This window comes from Mastigoproctus giganteus, chromosome 2, assembly GCF_048544385.1.
Source record: "Mastigoproctus giganteus isolate SK-2022 chromosome 2, ASM4854438v1, whole genome shotgun sequence".
NCBI classification, from domain to species: domain Eukaryota; kingdom Metazoa; phylum Arthropoda; class Arachnida; order Uropygi; family Thelyphonidae; genus Mastigoproctus; species Mastigoproctus giganteus.
Genome location: NC_143576.1, coordinates 225,383,687 through 225,400,459, shown reverse-complemented (window position 1 = coordinate 225,400,459; position 16,773 = coordinate 225,383,687). Strand labels below are relative to the sequence as shown.

At 36.4% G+C, this 16,773-nt stretch overlaps 1 protein-coding gene across 3 annotated transcripts in view; it reads right to left on the bottom strand.

Moving 5' to 3' along the window:
• The window catches only part of LOC150090182 (ATP-binding cassette sub-family F member 2), a 142,322-nt gene that overhangs the window by 82,804 nt on the left and 42,745 nt on the right, over positions 1-16,773 (bottom strand). For all 3 annotated transcript variants that reach the window (XM_090389768.1, XM_090389770.1, XM_090389769.1), the window contains exons 3-5: positions 13,543-13,752; positions 4,276-4,464; positions 1,657-1,797 (exon numbers count right to left, since the gene is read on the bottom strand). In XM_090389768.1, coding sequence (XP_090245894.1) covers positions 1,657-1,797; positions 4,276-4,464; positions 13,543-13,752 — 540 coding nt within the window. The remainder of the gene's footprint in view (positions 1-1,656; positions 1,798-4,275; positions 4,465-13,542; positions 13,753-16,773) is intronic.

Below are 16,773 nucleotides of genomic sequence, written 5' to 3'. Positions count from 1 at the left end.
AGTCTGGAGGCCCAACGTTAAGTTTTAGATATACAGTAATACCCCGACTTACGCTACCCCGACTTACGCGAACTCGGAGTTACGCGGTTCTTGATTTTTTCGTTTGGCAACGCTGCCGCCCACTACCTTCAAGGTCGTTTTTCATATGTTATCGATACACGGTGCGACGGCGGAGAATGAGAGCGAAAGATGAACAAAATTCAACTTTGCCGCTTTTATGTTTTTTATATCACTGAAGGGAAAAACACATTTCACCATAATAACGTAAAAACCAACACAATTCCAGCTATCGGTATAATCGCAAATGCAATTAGATCGAGTTTACTACCAGTTTATAACAGATTTCACTAGCAGAAACGCAACTGGATTTTTATTGTTTTATGGTAGTAACCCCTAGGATTGTGAGGTGTTAATAGTGTATCTCTGCCTTTATGGTGTTGTTTATTCAGTTGCTACATGCGCGCAGCTTTGTTTATGCGTATCAAGCGTGCCTCCTCGTTTTGTAATTGCGCTTTATTTCCTAAAAATGAGTAAAATACTTAATTAAAAGGTGTGAAAAGGAAGCGTCCTGGTGAAGACACTGCAGATTCAGAGAGAAAAAGAAAAGCAATTATCGATAAACAAAGGCGGACTGGATCAAAAATTCTTACCCGGGAAAATTTATAGTGGCCTCATACTATGGTTTATGGCCAAAATCACACTGGCCCACCGGGGTTTCCCCGGTAAGGCTTATGGCCAGTCCGCCTCTGTCGATAGAGAAAAAATATGAAATTGTGAAACGCTTTGAGTGAAATGAAAGACCATGTGATATTGCACGTGCTACAGGCCTAAATGAAGCAACGGCGAAAAGCACATGACAATTGCAAACTTGACAGGTTGAAAATTGAAAAGGGCTCAATTGTAAAGGGCTTAAAAATTTTAGAAAACAGACTCCAACGAAGAATGCGTTATAGCTACAAAGCAAGGAATAAAAAAATTATTAGCTTGCTACGAAGAAATTCTGCGTGAAAAAAAGGCGCTGTGTCGTCAGACGAATTTGTTAGATTTTATGAAGCCATCGACATCGAAATAACTTTTTAACGTAAGTCATTTGTTTTTTTAATACATATTTTGTATTAATATGTATAAAGAACTGCAATTTTATTAATATTTTTCTTCTAAACTAGTGTTTTTGTTAGTCCTTGGTCCCAATTAAGCAAAATTTATATGTATTTATATGCAAAGTTGTACCCCGACTTACGCGAATTCGACTTACGCGATTTTCGTCGGACCCACCTATCGCGTAACTTCGGGGTATTACTGTACTAACAAAGTGGCTGTGCTGCTTATGGATTAGCTTATAGAATTTTGTTATTTCATAAGCCCTGTATCCAACAAAGTTTCTACCAATATTTTTAGTGTTCCTTTGCACATGTTAAAAAAATCCTCTAAAATCAGGAACAGAATACATGCTTGGAATTTTGGAATTCTAGGTTTCTGCATACTTTTATACCTCTCTTTATCTGCCTACACCTAGCTCATACTGTTCACTAATTTCAAAGGGTCATTTGAATATTTTTGAGGGAATAATGTGTAGGATAAACATATGAGTATAAGTGAATTAATGAAAATTTATAATCCAATCAATAACAGTTCTTACACTAAAACAAACCTTACCAGAAAAATCCTTGCACTTCTTTTGTTGCATACTTTTACTAAATCCTAAACCATGAAGAATGTATGCAGCTTTAGCCTCAGCCTTATCTGCACCAATATCATCCAATCTCTCATAAATATCCATTAACTGTTCTTGAGATTCTAGTGAAATAAAATAGATATTTTTTTTAAATTTATTAGTCAGATCACTTTAAATAGCAAAACAAACCATTTCAAAATCAGCACACTGCAAGCCTTTTATAAAATTATAAAATATAATTCAGACATATTTAATAGTGAACAATTCTTTACATTAAATATCTGTTTTTGATTTCTCTGGTAAAGTTGAGGACTAAGCTTTACAAAATTGAAAAAAACAATCAAAACTGAAAAATAGGCAAACACTCGGGAACAAGAGCACCACCACATTGTACAGCTACATTTTGCTAATAACTATTCTTACAAAAATTGGCCAAAGAATTTCAGGCAAAGTTAGCTTTGAACCACAAGAAATTGTAATTTGTTATGGTAAAACATATCACAAGAGGCAGTGTAACAGCTACAAAATGGCTCAAGCAATGGAAATCAATAACAACTAATAAATGACTGAAAGGGGAGAAAAGTGGGTGTGAGGAAGCAGTAACAGGTCAAAGGAAATCTGCAAAAAAAAAAAAAAAAGAAAGTCTCAAGCATTAATAGCAGACAGTGGAGAGGTAAACTAAGAAAAATCTTAGTTTACATCCCAAAAATTAAAGTTACACAGCAGTTGAAACCAACAAAGCCATCTAGCAGTGGGTAACACTATCACTGGACTCTTTCAACTGTTTTTAGTCCTATGGACTTAACATGAATTCCTTATAGGACACATCTGCAAAGCTAAACTTTGCAAAAATTGTCTTTGAACAATTGTTGTATTGGTGAAATGAAGATCAACAAGAGCAACTACCTACTATGCTCCTTTCATAAATAATTGCACATATAAAATGAAAATAGACAAATATATAATTAGAACGAGTGTTTATAAGCCGAACTGGTTATTTCAAAGTTTGCCATTATTTTCATTTTCACTAACATTATCTATTACTATTAATACCAAACATTAATGTTTAATTTCCTTGGATTTATAAACATGCGACTCAGAATTTCTAATAAAATCACGCTACATCAGCAGAGTAGGCTAAATTTTACCATGGAAATGTCGAAAATACGAGTGAAGAAACAAGTATGGAAATTACAAACATAACATGCTGTTGTTTTTGTTGTTTTAATGAGGTTTTAGGAGCATCAACGACTAAGGCTATATTGCTCTCTATTGTCTGTAAATTGCACGTGTTCTGTGATCAATTTTCTGTTTACTGGACGAAAAACCTGAGTTGCTAGGAAAAAACCATGCTACGCTCGCCTGAGACCGACTAACTCAGCCACATAGCAAAAAAGGCCCTTAAAAATTACTCGTGTCATCACCAGGAATTGAACTCAGGTCTTTTCCACCCAGTGTGGAGAGTATGGCAATTCTACCAACTGTGCTACCCACGAGGACACATGACATGTGCCTAGCTCTATCTATCATAGCAAGAAGTAAGGGAAGGCTTAATTAATTAAGGGAAAGCTGTCAGATTACTGCATCCACAGTACACTGAATTAATACCCATACCATCTTATTAATCTGTAACAAAAGTAACTTTCCATTTTGAGAAACCTTGTCCTGCTCAATCAGCTTCAAGTTCTCGAAAATCTGCTGCCAATTCCTTAAATGCCGATCTTCAGGTAATTCTCCAGTGGGGCAAAGACAACTTAGTTGATTTCAACCCTTCTAAAACTCAGTCTTGTCTTATACCTCGCAAAAAGGATTCTTCTGCTCCTATGCTTATCTTTAGTGACACTCCGATTTCTACGCAAAATGATATATCTCTTTTGGGGATTACCCTGACTTCTAAACTCTCTTGGCACAAGCACATTACAAATATTGCTTCCTCTGCATCTAAAAAACTTGGTTTTCTCTTTCGCTCTCGGCGTTACTTTTCTTCCAAACAGCTGCTCACTCTGTATAAATCGCAAATCCGCCCTGCCATGGAATATTGTTCCCACATCTGGGGTGGTGCCCCCAAAACCTCTCTCAGGCTTCTTGATTCCATTCAGAAGAGGGCAGTTAGGTTAATTAATGATTCATCTCTAACAGAGTCTCTCCACTCGCTTTCTCATAGACGTACTGTTTCTGCTGCATGCCTCTTCTACAGATACTTCCATGGGCACTGTTCTTCTGAATTGGCTTCTATAATTCCCGCTCTCTCTTTCAAAACAGTCCGAACACGTGCCGCCACCAGCCAACATCCATTTACTGTCCAACTTCAAACCCACAGAACCAACTTTTCATCTTCCTCATTTATTCATTCAACTGCCGTTTTCTGGAACAACCTTCCTTCATACGTATTTCCTGAAAATTACAATCTACAGAAGTTCAAGTCCAATGTCAACAAATATCTTCTTTCGTCTCCTCAACCTCCAACCCAAGCATGGTACTAAGTACTATAGGTTCTAATACCTCTCGTGTTTGGGGTTCTCATAAAAAAAAAAAAAAAAAAAAACTATTTATTGAGAATAAATATTTATTAATTAAAAACTGAACCCAGATTTACTTACCTTCATCATCATATTGAATTAAATCTTCTGCTAACTTTTCTAACCTTAATCTTTCTTTGTCCACATCTAAAACAGCTTCCAATGCTGTCTTATTGGTAGCTGCTATTTCACGGGTTAAGTGATATATGTCAACGTGACTCTGAACTGGAACCTCTCTCCTTCCTAAAGCTGAAAGTAGCGTTGACTTGCCTGGAAAAGGAACACTCCATTTTTAGTACTGCTTAATTCAAAATTTTAAATATACCATTTATGCTAAACTAATATTATTTTAGGGCAAAAAGCCTCAAACTATATAAAATTCAGACCATGAAATTGGTCAGTGCATTTGCATCATTCCTTCATAGCTGAATTTTTAGACAATCAAAATGATGCAAAAGAACACACCTTTTGGTATCTCTCATACTGCGTAAATAAGTCGCGACTGGGTCACGAAACCTTACATCTATGGATACCTACCCAATCATTGATGAGACGCCTTTGATGAGAAGCTTGAAACAGTGCTGTCTGGGTGGTGGAACTCAACTGAAAATAAGTAACAGTAGTCTTCTCTAATGGGGAAGTGTTACGAGAAGCAGTACAAAAGTAATGCCTCCTATTTTTTTTCTCAAAAGATTTAAATCCTACAACTATGCCTTTTACATCAATTAATCCTCAATCGTTAATAAACACTGTTATTTTTCCAAAAAATCACTATTTTTCTATGCACTTCCACCATCTCTGAGTCAGACACTATTCCAATCTTGTAAAAGTTCTTATTCTTACTCCGAAGGGCTTCGTGAACACAGTGCTTGGGCTGGTCGTAATCCGCTAAATTGGTTCCATGGAGTGCATCCTTCAGTGAGCCCAAGTGGTGATAGTTGGAAGGTGCAAGATCCGAACTATGGGGGGGGAGACCAGTACAGAAGTTCCATACACTACTTTTTCCGGGCTTCTTTGTGTTCATGGGTCAGCATTTTCAGGACCCACCGGGTGCAAACCTTGTTGTAGCCTAGTTCCTTTATGATGATTATCACAGCACTGCATAGCACAATTCATGCGTTGTGATGCAGCGATCCTTTTTGATCAGCGCATCAATCCGGCTCTTGTTGTTTGTTGTCACTGACGTTACTGGCTGCCCGCTTTGGGGCTTGTCAAACAATGTCACTTTCCCCACTCTTAAAATGTCTTACCAAATGTTTAACTGTACTTATATCTACAGTATTGTCACCATAAACATTTTTGAGATGCATATGGATTTTGATAGGTGTCACTTCTTCCTTGGTAAGAAATTCAATCACCACTCTTTGCTTGATATGTATATCTGTAACAACTACCATTTTGAACTATCCATGTGCTGCACTCACGAGACTGATCACAGTGCCATCAGTATGGTGAAACTAAAGATCTCTAATGAAAACTCGATGACAGGAAAAATGATCTACGGTGCCATATTTGAACGCAAAAAATTAGAAGGCATTACTTTTGTACCGGTCCCCATATTTGAAGTATAACGAAGGCATCTTGTTGTGAAGGATTTCCCAATATGAGATGTTACAATAATGATGCCACTGTACAAACTTTGGTTTGTCTAAAATATTCAACTGTGTAGACATGATGCAAATTCAATGACCAAAATCATTTATTCTAAATTAAATAATAACTCATAATAAAATATTTCATAATTTATTAAGCAAAAAAAGCAAGTCGCCTTATATTTTTTATTCTTCAAAACTATTTAGTGATGGCTGATGTACTATGATTTTTAGCGTTTCTCACCAACCATTGAAGTAAAAACAAAAACCAAAATCTTAAAAAGCTTTATATTTAAATTTACAATAAATTTACAGTAGATCAAACAAAACAAAATAAATGTGATTATACAAATAAAATGTTACTGATAATAAAATACTGAATTAAGATAGGAAAAAACAAATGTAGTTTACAGTGAATGTACAAATAAAATGATAATAAAATACTGAATTAAAATGCAATAAAATATACTAGATTAAAAGCGCTAAAATAACTGAAGCTTTCAAAGGCTTCTGGCCTTCTTCCTCAACAGTGCACTTCTATTCTGCGGTGCCTCATTAAATACTAGTAGATTCACGGTGCATCTCACGTAAACGTGTACTGTTCCCGTACATGTTGGAACCGGAAGCGGCTTGGGAGCATTCCAGGTGAAAACATTCATCCCCTCCAAGGATTACCGCCTCAAAGAGGGGATGAATGCGTGTACCCCTGTCTCTATTTATATTATTCTCAATAGAACTAATTTGTAGGCTCTTGAGCCACTTGTGGTCCCAAAATCTATGCGCCCGATCAATGATGACTGCTTCGTCCGGGGAGATATGATGTTGCTTCTCCCAAAAATGTTCAGCTACGGCGGATTTACCATAATCCGCCGTAGCTGAAAGTGGGCGTGCCACTCAGACCTATAGTTTCGTTTATAGGCAGCCCCACGTATGCGCTATCTGGTTTCCTGAGCATAGTATCAGAGACAGCAAGGAGTTTGTACAATTTATAAGAGAACAATGCATAGAAGAAAATGAAATTATTATATCCTTCGACGTGACATCTCTGTTTACATGCATTCCAATTGACCATGGGGTACGTTGTGTGTACATGGCCTTACAGAGAGACACCACCTTGAACAGCAGGACACAATTAAGCCTAGAGGATATATGTAAGGGCATAGAGTTATGTCTTTCAAGCGCCACTATGGTGTTCTGTAACACCATGTACAAGCAGGTTAACGGTGCGGCCATGGGCTCCCCCATCAGTGCGATCATAGCTAATTTAGCTATGGAGGAGCTCGAGGCTAGATTATTCAATGATATGGTTCTCCCTATGTGTCCGTGGAAAAGATATATTGATGATACGTTTTCAATTATTCGGAAGGGGAGTGAAGATGAGACGTTGAATTTTCTTAACAGCTTCTGCCCGTTCATACAATTCACCTCTGAGGTAGAAGGAGGGTTTTGCCGTTCCTGGATGTGTTGGTCTGTAGAGAAGGCCAGTGTTTGAAAACAAAAATGTTTAGAAAACCTATGTGCAAAGGCCAATACTCGCATTACAACTCAGCTCAGGCCAACCATCACAGGAACAGTGTGATAAGAGCACTAGTAGATAGGGCAAAATCGCATTGTAGTACCTCAGAGGACAGGAAAATAGAATATGAGCATTTTACAGCAGATCTTTTGAAGTGTGGGTACCCCCAGAGGATCATAGAGAAATACATTAGTGTAGGGCAGAGCAGATGTGAGTCCTTCACACCGATAGCCACCGCATACGTTCCCTACTATCCGGGTTTAACCGAGCATATAGCTCGTATACTAAGGAATTACCAGACGTGCTGTGTGCAGCTCCCAGGTCGGAAGCTGCACACAGGTGAAAGACCCCATCTCACACGAAAATATAAGTGGGGTCGTATATAGCATCAAGTGTCCGGATTGTGGGGAGTGTTATGTGGGGGAAACAAAACGGCGCCTCAAAGATCGTCTGGGGGAGCACACAAATGCGATAAGAAATGCGGATTATGGTAAATCTGCCGTAGCTAAACATTTTTGGGAGAAGCAACATCATATCTCCCCGGAAGAAGCAGTCATCACTGATCGGGCGCACAGATTTTGGGACCACAAGTGGCTCGAGAGCCTACAAATTAGTTCTATTGAGAATAATAGAAATAGAGACAGGGGTACACGCATTCATCCCCTCTTTGAGGCGGTAATGCTTGGAAGGGATGAACGTTTTTGCCTGGAACGTTCCTGAGCTGCTTCCGGTTCCAATATGTATGGGAACAGTACACGTTTACGTGAGATGCACCGTGAACCTGCTAGTATTTAATGAGGCACTGCAGAATAGAAGTGCACTGTTGAGGAAGAAGGCAGAAGCCTTTAAAAGCTTCAGTTATTTTAGTGCTTTTAATCTAGTATATTTTATTGCATTTTAATTCAGTATTTTATTATCATTTTATTTGTACATTCACTGTAAACTACATTTGTTTTATCCTATTTTAATTCAGTATTTTATTATCAGTAATATTTTATTTGTATAATCACATTTATTTTGTTTTGTTTGATCTACTGTAAATTTATTGTAAATTTAAATATAAAGCTTTTTAAGATTTTGGTTTTCGTTTTTACTTCAATGGTTGGTGAGAAACCCTAAAAATCATAGTATGAATATACCCAACCCCAGAGGCCTATTTGAAGAAATGACTGATGTATTTATTAGTATTGGCAAAATGAAAGGAAGCAGGAAGCAAGCTTATGTAATACCAAAAAATATATAAATAATTAAAAAATAACGCAACCAATCACCTTTCCTCACTTCATTTACCTATTGCTTTTAAGTATTTATCCAATCTCTCCTTAAATTTGTATAAACTTTCAAATTCCACAAGAGTAGGTATGAGTTTATTCCAACAGTCCATGATTATCCCCTCTCAATTTAAATGCATGTCCCCTTGTAAGTTACATGACAACTGTAAAATTCCTTCAGCATTTAGTTCAAACTAACCTTTCAAGAACTTAAGAACATCAATGAGGTCCTTCCTTGGCATATTCTACTGGTACACCTCAGTTGCCATTTCTCAGCCCATCCAAATAATTTATCTGTCTTGTTGAAGTAACATACTCTGATTACTGTCATTACCTTGTTCACCTCTGAATCATCAATAGATTTAGACATTAAATTTGAAATGCTTACTGAATATTAGAAATGCATTAATGAATATCAGAAACATGAAGGGGCCAAGAACCAAACCATGTGGAATCTCCTCATAACATTAATCCATGAAGGACAGTGGCCATTTTTAACTATTCTCTGTCTTCTACCACTTAACCTTCCCTTTATCCACAGTAACAGCTTACCTATGCTTTTCAAATTTATACAATTATTCATATGGGACAGTATTAAACATTTTACTGAAATATGGTAAATATCAAAGTTATTCCTTCCATCCAAATGTTTACTAGCAACTTCATAGCAGCTAATGACATTACTCGCACATTATATGCTCTTAAGAAATCCACACTGTGATTCCCTTATAATTCCATACCTGTACAGATGACCTTGTACTGCATCATTAACTAAGGACTCCATAATCTTCCATGGCATAGAAACCAAACTGAGGTCTTCAGTTACTCATTTCATCCTTCTGAGCCTCGTTTGTGTAACAGAAACATTTGCATATCTTTCCCAAAATCCAAGGATGCTCTCATTATAATAGCTAGACGTTTGCTTACATCTTCTTCCTTCATTCACTATAATTATATTGAAGATAGTGTTATATGAGGGGATTCAAAAAAATTTGTATTCACCCAGAAGTAGCTGTGATAAATGGTTGAAACAAACACCAAGTATCACACTTTTTCAGCATAGTCACCAGACAAAATGACACATTTGTGCCCCCTCTCAATACACTTCCACAGGCCAATTTTGCAGAAGTCCTCTGACTGTCCTTCAAACCATGACTCGGCAACAGAAATCACTTTATCATCAGCAGCAAAGTGTTTTCCACAAAGAAAAGACCTCAGGGCAGGAAAGAGGAAGAAATCTGAGGGTGCAAGGTCAGAGGAATAGCAGGATGCAGCAATATTTCAAACCAACATTTGTGGGCACACCTCACTGCAGCATGTGAGGAATGTTCAGGAACATTATCGTGGAGCAAGCACGCACCTTTTGACAGTTTCCCTCATATTTTTTTCTTTTATAGCAGCATTTAGCTTTGTGAGGAGTTGGGAATAACACTTCACCATCACAGTACAGCTTTTGGCTGTATTCTGAAAACAAAGTAAAGTATTATTACACTACGCTGATCCAAAAAACTGACAGTATCACCTCACCTCACCAGCACGTGGTTGCACCTTTGCCTTTGTTGGGGGGGGGGGGGGGGTGCTAAGTGATTCTGCATGCTTCCATTGCTTTAACATTTGTATAGTTTCGAAATCATAGTGATGGATCCAAGTTTCATCCATGATGACTAGCCATGAAAAAAAAAAAAAACTTCTTGCTTTTCCTGGCACATCGACAAAATTTCATTTTCACATTGTGCCCTTTACTTCTTCTGGTAAAAGGTTGGAAGTCTGGGAACCCATTTAGCAGACATGAACCCTGCAGCTAGATCTTTGATGCTAATAGCGATCTTCCAAGATTAATGCCTCAATTTTGTGACACTCTCCTCTGTTACAGCAGTTGCTGGGTGTCCTGAGATTTCTACATCATGCATATTGTACCACATTTGAATTGTTTATACCAACATGCAACAACATTGTAACCTGTGCAGTCTTCTTCATAAACAGCGACCATGTCTTTGTGGATTGTTTTGGGTGTTTTACCTTGCAGAAAGAGGAACAGAATCACTGATCTGAATTCCACTTTATCCATTTGTGACACTTCACTTGATTCCGAACTGCAAAGGAAAAAAAAAAAAAAATGAATTATCAAATCAAAACCAAAATTTGTGATTGTCATAGAGATTTCAGGGTATTTTGTTTAATAATTCATCTTTATTTCTTTTTATTCATTTTTTTTTAAAATTCATCTTTCAATCACAACTAATTCTGGGTGAATACAAATCTTTTTTGAACCACTCTCGTATAGATACATTAAGCTCTGGTGCCATGCCTTGTTTATAACATAATTATAATAAACTTCACTTCTAGTGAAGTTATTATATGATCCCTTCTCAGTTATCATAAAATTATTCAACTATCAATCAGTATTAGCTAGACCACTGGTATTCTCAACTTCAACTTATAACCAGGTAAAATGTGATGTGGCTAACACAAAACAAGCCAGGAAGGTCATGTTATTAATGGAATCTACTTACACCAATTCAGAGAATTCAAAAATTGTGCCTCTGTTTTTAACTATATACCTTAATATAATTTGGAAATGACACTATGTTGCCATTAGAACGGGAAGGTCTAAAAGTCTATAGGAACAAGACAGACTACATGGAGTGCTTTGGCAACCAAGACGGCTCTCTCAGCATTGGCAATGTACAGCTTAATAGGGTTAACAACTACAAGTACCTTGGGTCATTGCTAGACACAAATGGCAGCTGTGAACAGGATGCCTGAAGTTCAATAAAATCTGGATGGGCCAAGTGGAGGGAAATATCTGATGTTTTGAAAGACAAGAAGATGCCAACTAAACTGAAATCAAAAATTTACAAACAGGTGGTAAGGCCATGTATGTTATATGGCTCAGAGTGCTGGACTGTCAGAAGAAAGGAAGGAGCTTTAATGTCAGCAGAAATGAGAATGCTAAGTTTGGGAGTTTGGGAATAACCCTGAGAGATAGAAGACAGAATGAAAATGTGAGACAGGAGATGAAAACTGCGCCCATCAACTTGAACATTAGGGAGAACAAACTTAGATGGCAGGGACATGTTCAGCGCAGCGAGTTTACCCACATCACAACGTATGTGCTTAGCCTATTATCATTTTGTCAGTGCTGGAGGAAGACTGAAAGTTCTTTCAGTTGACGTGTTTCCATGTTCTTTGACATAACTTAACATCTTTAATATGAAGCCAGCAAGTACACAAAAATCTCTACTAGCTTGTATCCACTTCATCAGGAATTACAAATTCATAATTAATTATAACTAACATATTGCAGGAAACGCATGAATTACTAAAAAAACTCATGCTAGAGAGATGTTTTTTCTCCATTAACTTACTGATTTATTAAAAGAAGGGATTACCGATCCTTAGAGGTCATGAATAAGGTCAATCAAATGATTACTAATACTGGCAATTCAGACTGATTGCACTGCTTATTGTTGAAGTTGTAGATCTTAAGAAGGAAGAAGCATGGCAAGGGGGTGGGAGAGGGGGTAATCAGTGTCCCATATATTAAAAGCATTGTGTGTCAACTAGAGGCATATCCATAAGTTTTTGCTATGTAAAGGAATTACTGTATATGCTAAGAGCTTGTAATAAAAGAAAATTAAACAATTTTACATTTAGAAAATAAATTTAATATAATTTAATAAATAAATGTTTGTTCTTCCAGAATTGAAGTTGTGGAGTTCACTAATGCATTAAATTAATGCTAAAAAGTGGTAAATATGAACTGTGGGTTTGTGTTAAAATTTCAGATTACAATTTTCAGCTACAAAGCAGAATTTAAACTGCATATTCATTTTTAATTTTTTAGATTTTTTTTCCCCCTCTAGGTGTGCCACTAACATATCTTGCTCAAGCGCTGCATATGACACAGATGCCACAGGATTGGCCACCTCTATAACATAGTCTGATCTAAAATTTAAAAAAAATAAAAAAATAAAAAAACTTTGCATGCACCAGTATAAATTAGAACCCTAAAATGCAGGTAATTTCAGACATTTTCCAGGAAAAAAAAGTGTCTTATGGTCGAGCAAATACAGTATATATTTGAAAGCTTTATTATTTCAAATTACATTTTAAGTCAATGTCTGAAGTTCAAGTGAAGACTAATTCTTACTTATTTTTATTTTTTACTTATTTTTTTGATAGATTCATACTATTTTTCATATTTTTCATATTCATATATTTTTTTATTTATTACTTATTTTTTTGATAAATTCATAGTTATGAATTTATCAAAACCTAATTAAAACAAAAATAGTAAAATGATTAAAGTCTTAATTGATATTACATTTCAAGATACCTTGTACTACAATAATTGGAATTAGAAAAATAACATTCACAGATTTTCCTGTATCACATAATGCTTATATTAGCATTAGCAGAGTCATATGATGCAAGAAAGCAAGCTTATCAGCCCAAAAAAAAAAAAAAAAAACCTGTCCCATTTCCCCCATCCATTCACTCCAAATGTTTGTCTAGTTCTGCCTTAAATTTATTTAAGCTGTCAACTTCTACAACAGATGGAAGTTTGTTTCAGCAATCAACCACACACTGGCTAAAGGCAAACTTCTGCACATCTATTCTACAACTGTCTACAATTAGGGCAATAACTAATAATATCTTATACTAGAATGATAAATTAAAAATCCAGACTTACTGGGAAAAAAACACACACACACACACACACACACACACACACACACACACACACACACACACACACACACACACACACACACACACACACACACAGCTGTAACATTGCTGTGTTTAATGGCAGCACTGGAAAAATTTTAAAATCCACGATATTCTGCTGAGAAGTCCTATAATTAAGTATATGGTACAAAATTTGTATATTTATGTAAAAATTTTAATTTATCAATTAGACATCAAATTCTAAAGCATTTATTTAATTTAAAAAGGAACTTACCGCTTCCATTGAACCCTATCAAGCCATAGCGACGACCACAATTCAGCTCCAATTTTGCATCAACCAGTATCTCAACACCATGGAAAGTAATAGAAAAATTCTCTATTTTAATATCTCTAGATCTTGGATGAACACCCAGAACACCAGTGCATGCTCGTGCTTCAGCATTAAGTTGCATATCTTGCTCAAGTTTACGAACAAGTTCTTCCTCTATAAATGAAAATTATAGCTTAGTTCAACATTAAAATGGCAATAGACAAAACATTTGTTAAAATTACCTGGAATCATTATTATATAGAGCATATGCTTATATTAGCATATGCTCTATATGGGCATATTTGGGCATATTAGCATATGCCCAAACACTTCAATATTTTAAAACTGAAATCCATAAATATTTTGAATTACAATGATTTAAAAATTATTAATAACACACTATAAGGGATAAGTCAAAATTATGTATAAACTCTTTGAATATGAATATCTCTGAGAGTCTATTGAGTAAGCACAATTCTTTTGAAACAAAAGGGGTTTCAAATACATTAGATATATAAAAATGGGATGCATCACAGAAGTTATATCAGATGTTCAAAATGTCCACCACCACACCCATATGAATGGCACTGTTTCTCAAAAGCCTAACATACAATGGTGCAGATATTGGCTGTAATTTTTCTGTTTCCTGTAGTATTTATCCATATAACCTGAAACATTTATTAGTACATACTATCTTTCAGGCCTCTCCATGGAAAGAAAGCCTTGGGAACTGAGGACTGGAGAATATTCAAAAGTACTACCTCCCCAACACACACACACAGAGAGAGAGAGAGAGAGAGAGAGAGAGAGAGAGAGAGAGAGACCTATTCATCGTTGAGGAAATTCACTATCTGGACAAGCACAAGACAATAGAGTGAAAATTGTGGAGGTGCACCATCCTGTTGAAAGTACATCAATATATCTGGAAATATTTCTTATTGCAGGAACTGCATCATTCATTAACCCAGCAATGGTGGTAGATCACCTAACAGGTGATCCTTGAATGTAACGTTCCTACATTAACCTTAATCAACGATTAAAAATTTGAAAATTTTTCTACCATCCTGAATATTAAAACTTTTACTGCAATAGTTTCTGAAGAAATTTATTTTATAGTTTTGTAGAGAAATTGCACGCAAAAACCTATAAGGTAACCCACCAATATCTTTGCAACTATTTGGCTTCTTTACATGAAGAAGTGGCCTAGTTGTTGTTTATAGCAGTGGTTTTCGACCATTTTTAAATAATGGCATCCCTACTCAATTTTCTGCCTGTTAGATCTGATTCTCTCTCTGCATATATATATTATGCATTAGCAAGCTTATACAAAAAAAAAAAAAAAAAAACCTTCCCATTTAGCCCATCCGGTCACTCCAAATGTTTGTCTAGTTCAGCCATAAATAAATTTAAGGCTGAAGTAGACAAAGCTATCAACTTCCACAACAGCAGATGGAAGTCTGTTTTAGCAATCAACTACCCGCTGGCTAAAGGCAAACTTCCGCACATCTATTCTACAACTGACTTTCCTCAATTTGAATCTATGCCCACTTGAGTTGTTAGTCTGAGCAAGCGGAAGTATCCTATCAGCATTGAGCCTGCTCAAACCAATCAAAGGCTCAATCAGATCACCTCGCAGGTGCCTAGTTTCCAGATGCTGCAACTTGCAGAACTTAAGCCTTTCTTCGTAAGTGCACCCCTTTGTTCCTCTCACCAATCTTGTTGCCCTTCTCTGCACTCGCTCTAGCAACTCTACATCCTTCCTAAAATGAGGCCTCCAGACCTGTACGCAGTACTCAAGGTGTAGCCTGATCGTTGCCTTATACAAAGGGATAATCACCTCGTTGTCTCTGCTAGCAAAATTCCTAGATATCATTGACAAAACTCCATGACCTGCTTGGGCAGCCCATCTGCACTGCTCAGAGAACTTAATATCTGACTGCACAATTACTCCCAGGTCTTTTTCATTCTCCACCTCCCTGAGTCCACCACACAGTTGGTATATTTATCTTGAGTTACTGCTACCCATTTGCAGTACTTTGCATTTGTCAATGTTAAACTTCAGTTGCCACTTCCCAACCTAACTGCCTAACTTTTCTAGATCCTGTTGCAGTAGCATACCGTCTTTAGTGTCATTAACAACCCTGCCAACCTTTGCATCATCTGAAAACTTGGACATTAAGCCTGATATACCTTCATTGATAAATACACAAAACAACACTTCATACCAATATAGATATATATATATATATATTTTTTATTTTTATTACGAATAATAAAAATAAAAATAAATAGAGAAGCTGTATGGTATGTGTGTCAGAAACAGAAGTAAGAGTATTGCTGTCCTTTTCATAATTTTGGTGGATGACCTCTGAAGACGACACAAAAATTATGAAAGATACTGCAATGCTATTTCTACCTTGGTCGTTGTTTTTTCAAAATTTGCTTTTTGGTTCTTTTCATTTTATATCGTTACACTTATTTTCTTTTCCTTTCTTCCACCCTTTGTTCAACACATATATCGCTCCCAGGGTACACCGTATTTTCATTAGTAGCATTAGTTAAATTCGATACTTATATGTATACTTACTATATTCTACACATAAAAATAATTTTATATATATATATACACACACACACACACACACACAGTCGAACTTGGTTATAACCAAGTTATCAAATGAACTAATGAGACTCGTGACAGAGAAGAAAAATGCATGGGATGCATATAAATTATCAAGCTACTCAGAAGCCTATAGCATTTATATAAGCTAGTCTGTAATCAGGTCACAAAGGAGGTTAAGCAGGCAAAGGCAGATGAGAAATTTTTGTCAAAGGATGCTAGGAAAAACAGCAAGGATTTCTTTACTTATATAACTCTAAAAGAAAGGGGATGAATCTGATTGGTCCACTTGATATCGATGGTTCGACTGTTGATGATGCTGCTCAGATAGCAAACAAACTGAATGAGTATTTTGTACTACATTCACACAGGAGGCATTATTAAGGTTTGAAAATTGCAGAAGGTTATCAAATTGTAGCAGGGTGCTTAATGATTTTGTAATAACTGAGAGCAAAGTGGAGGAGAAATTGTTGAAGTTAAACATAAGAAAGGCACCTGGGGTGGATGGGATCTATCCAGTTATATTAAAGGAGGCGGCAAAGCAACTAAGCAAACCCTTGGCCGTAATTATGAGA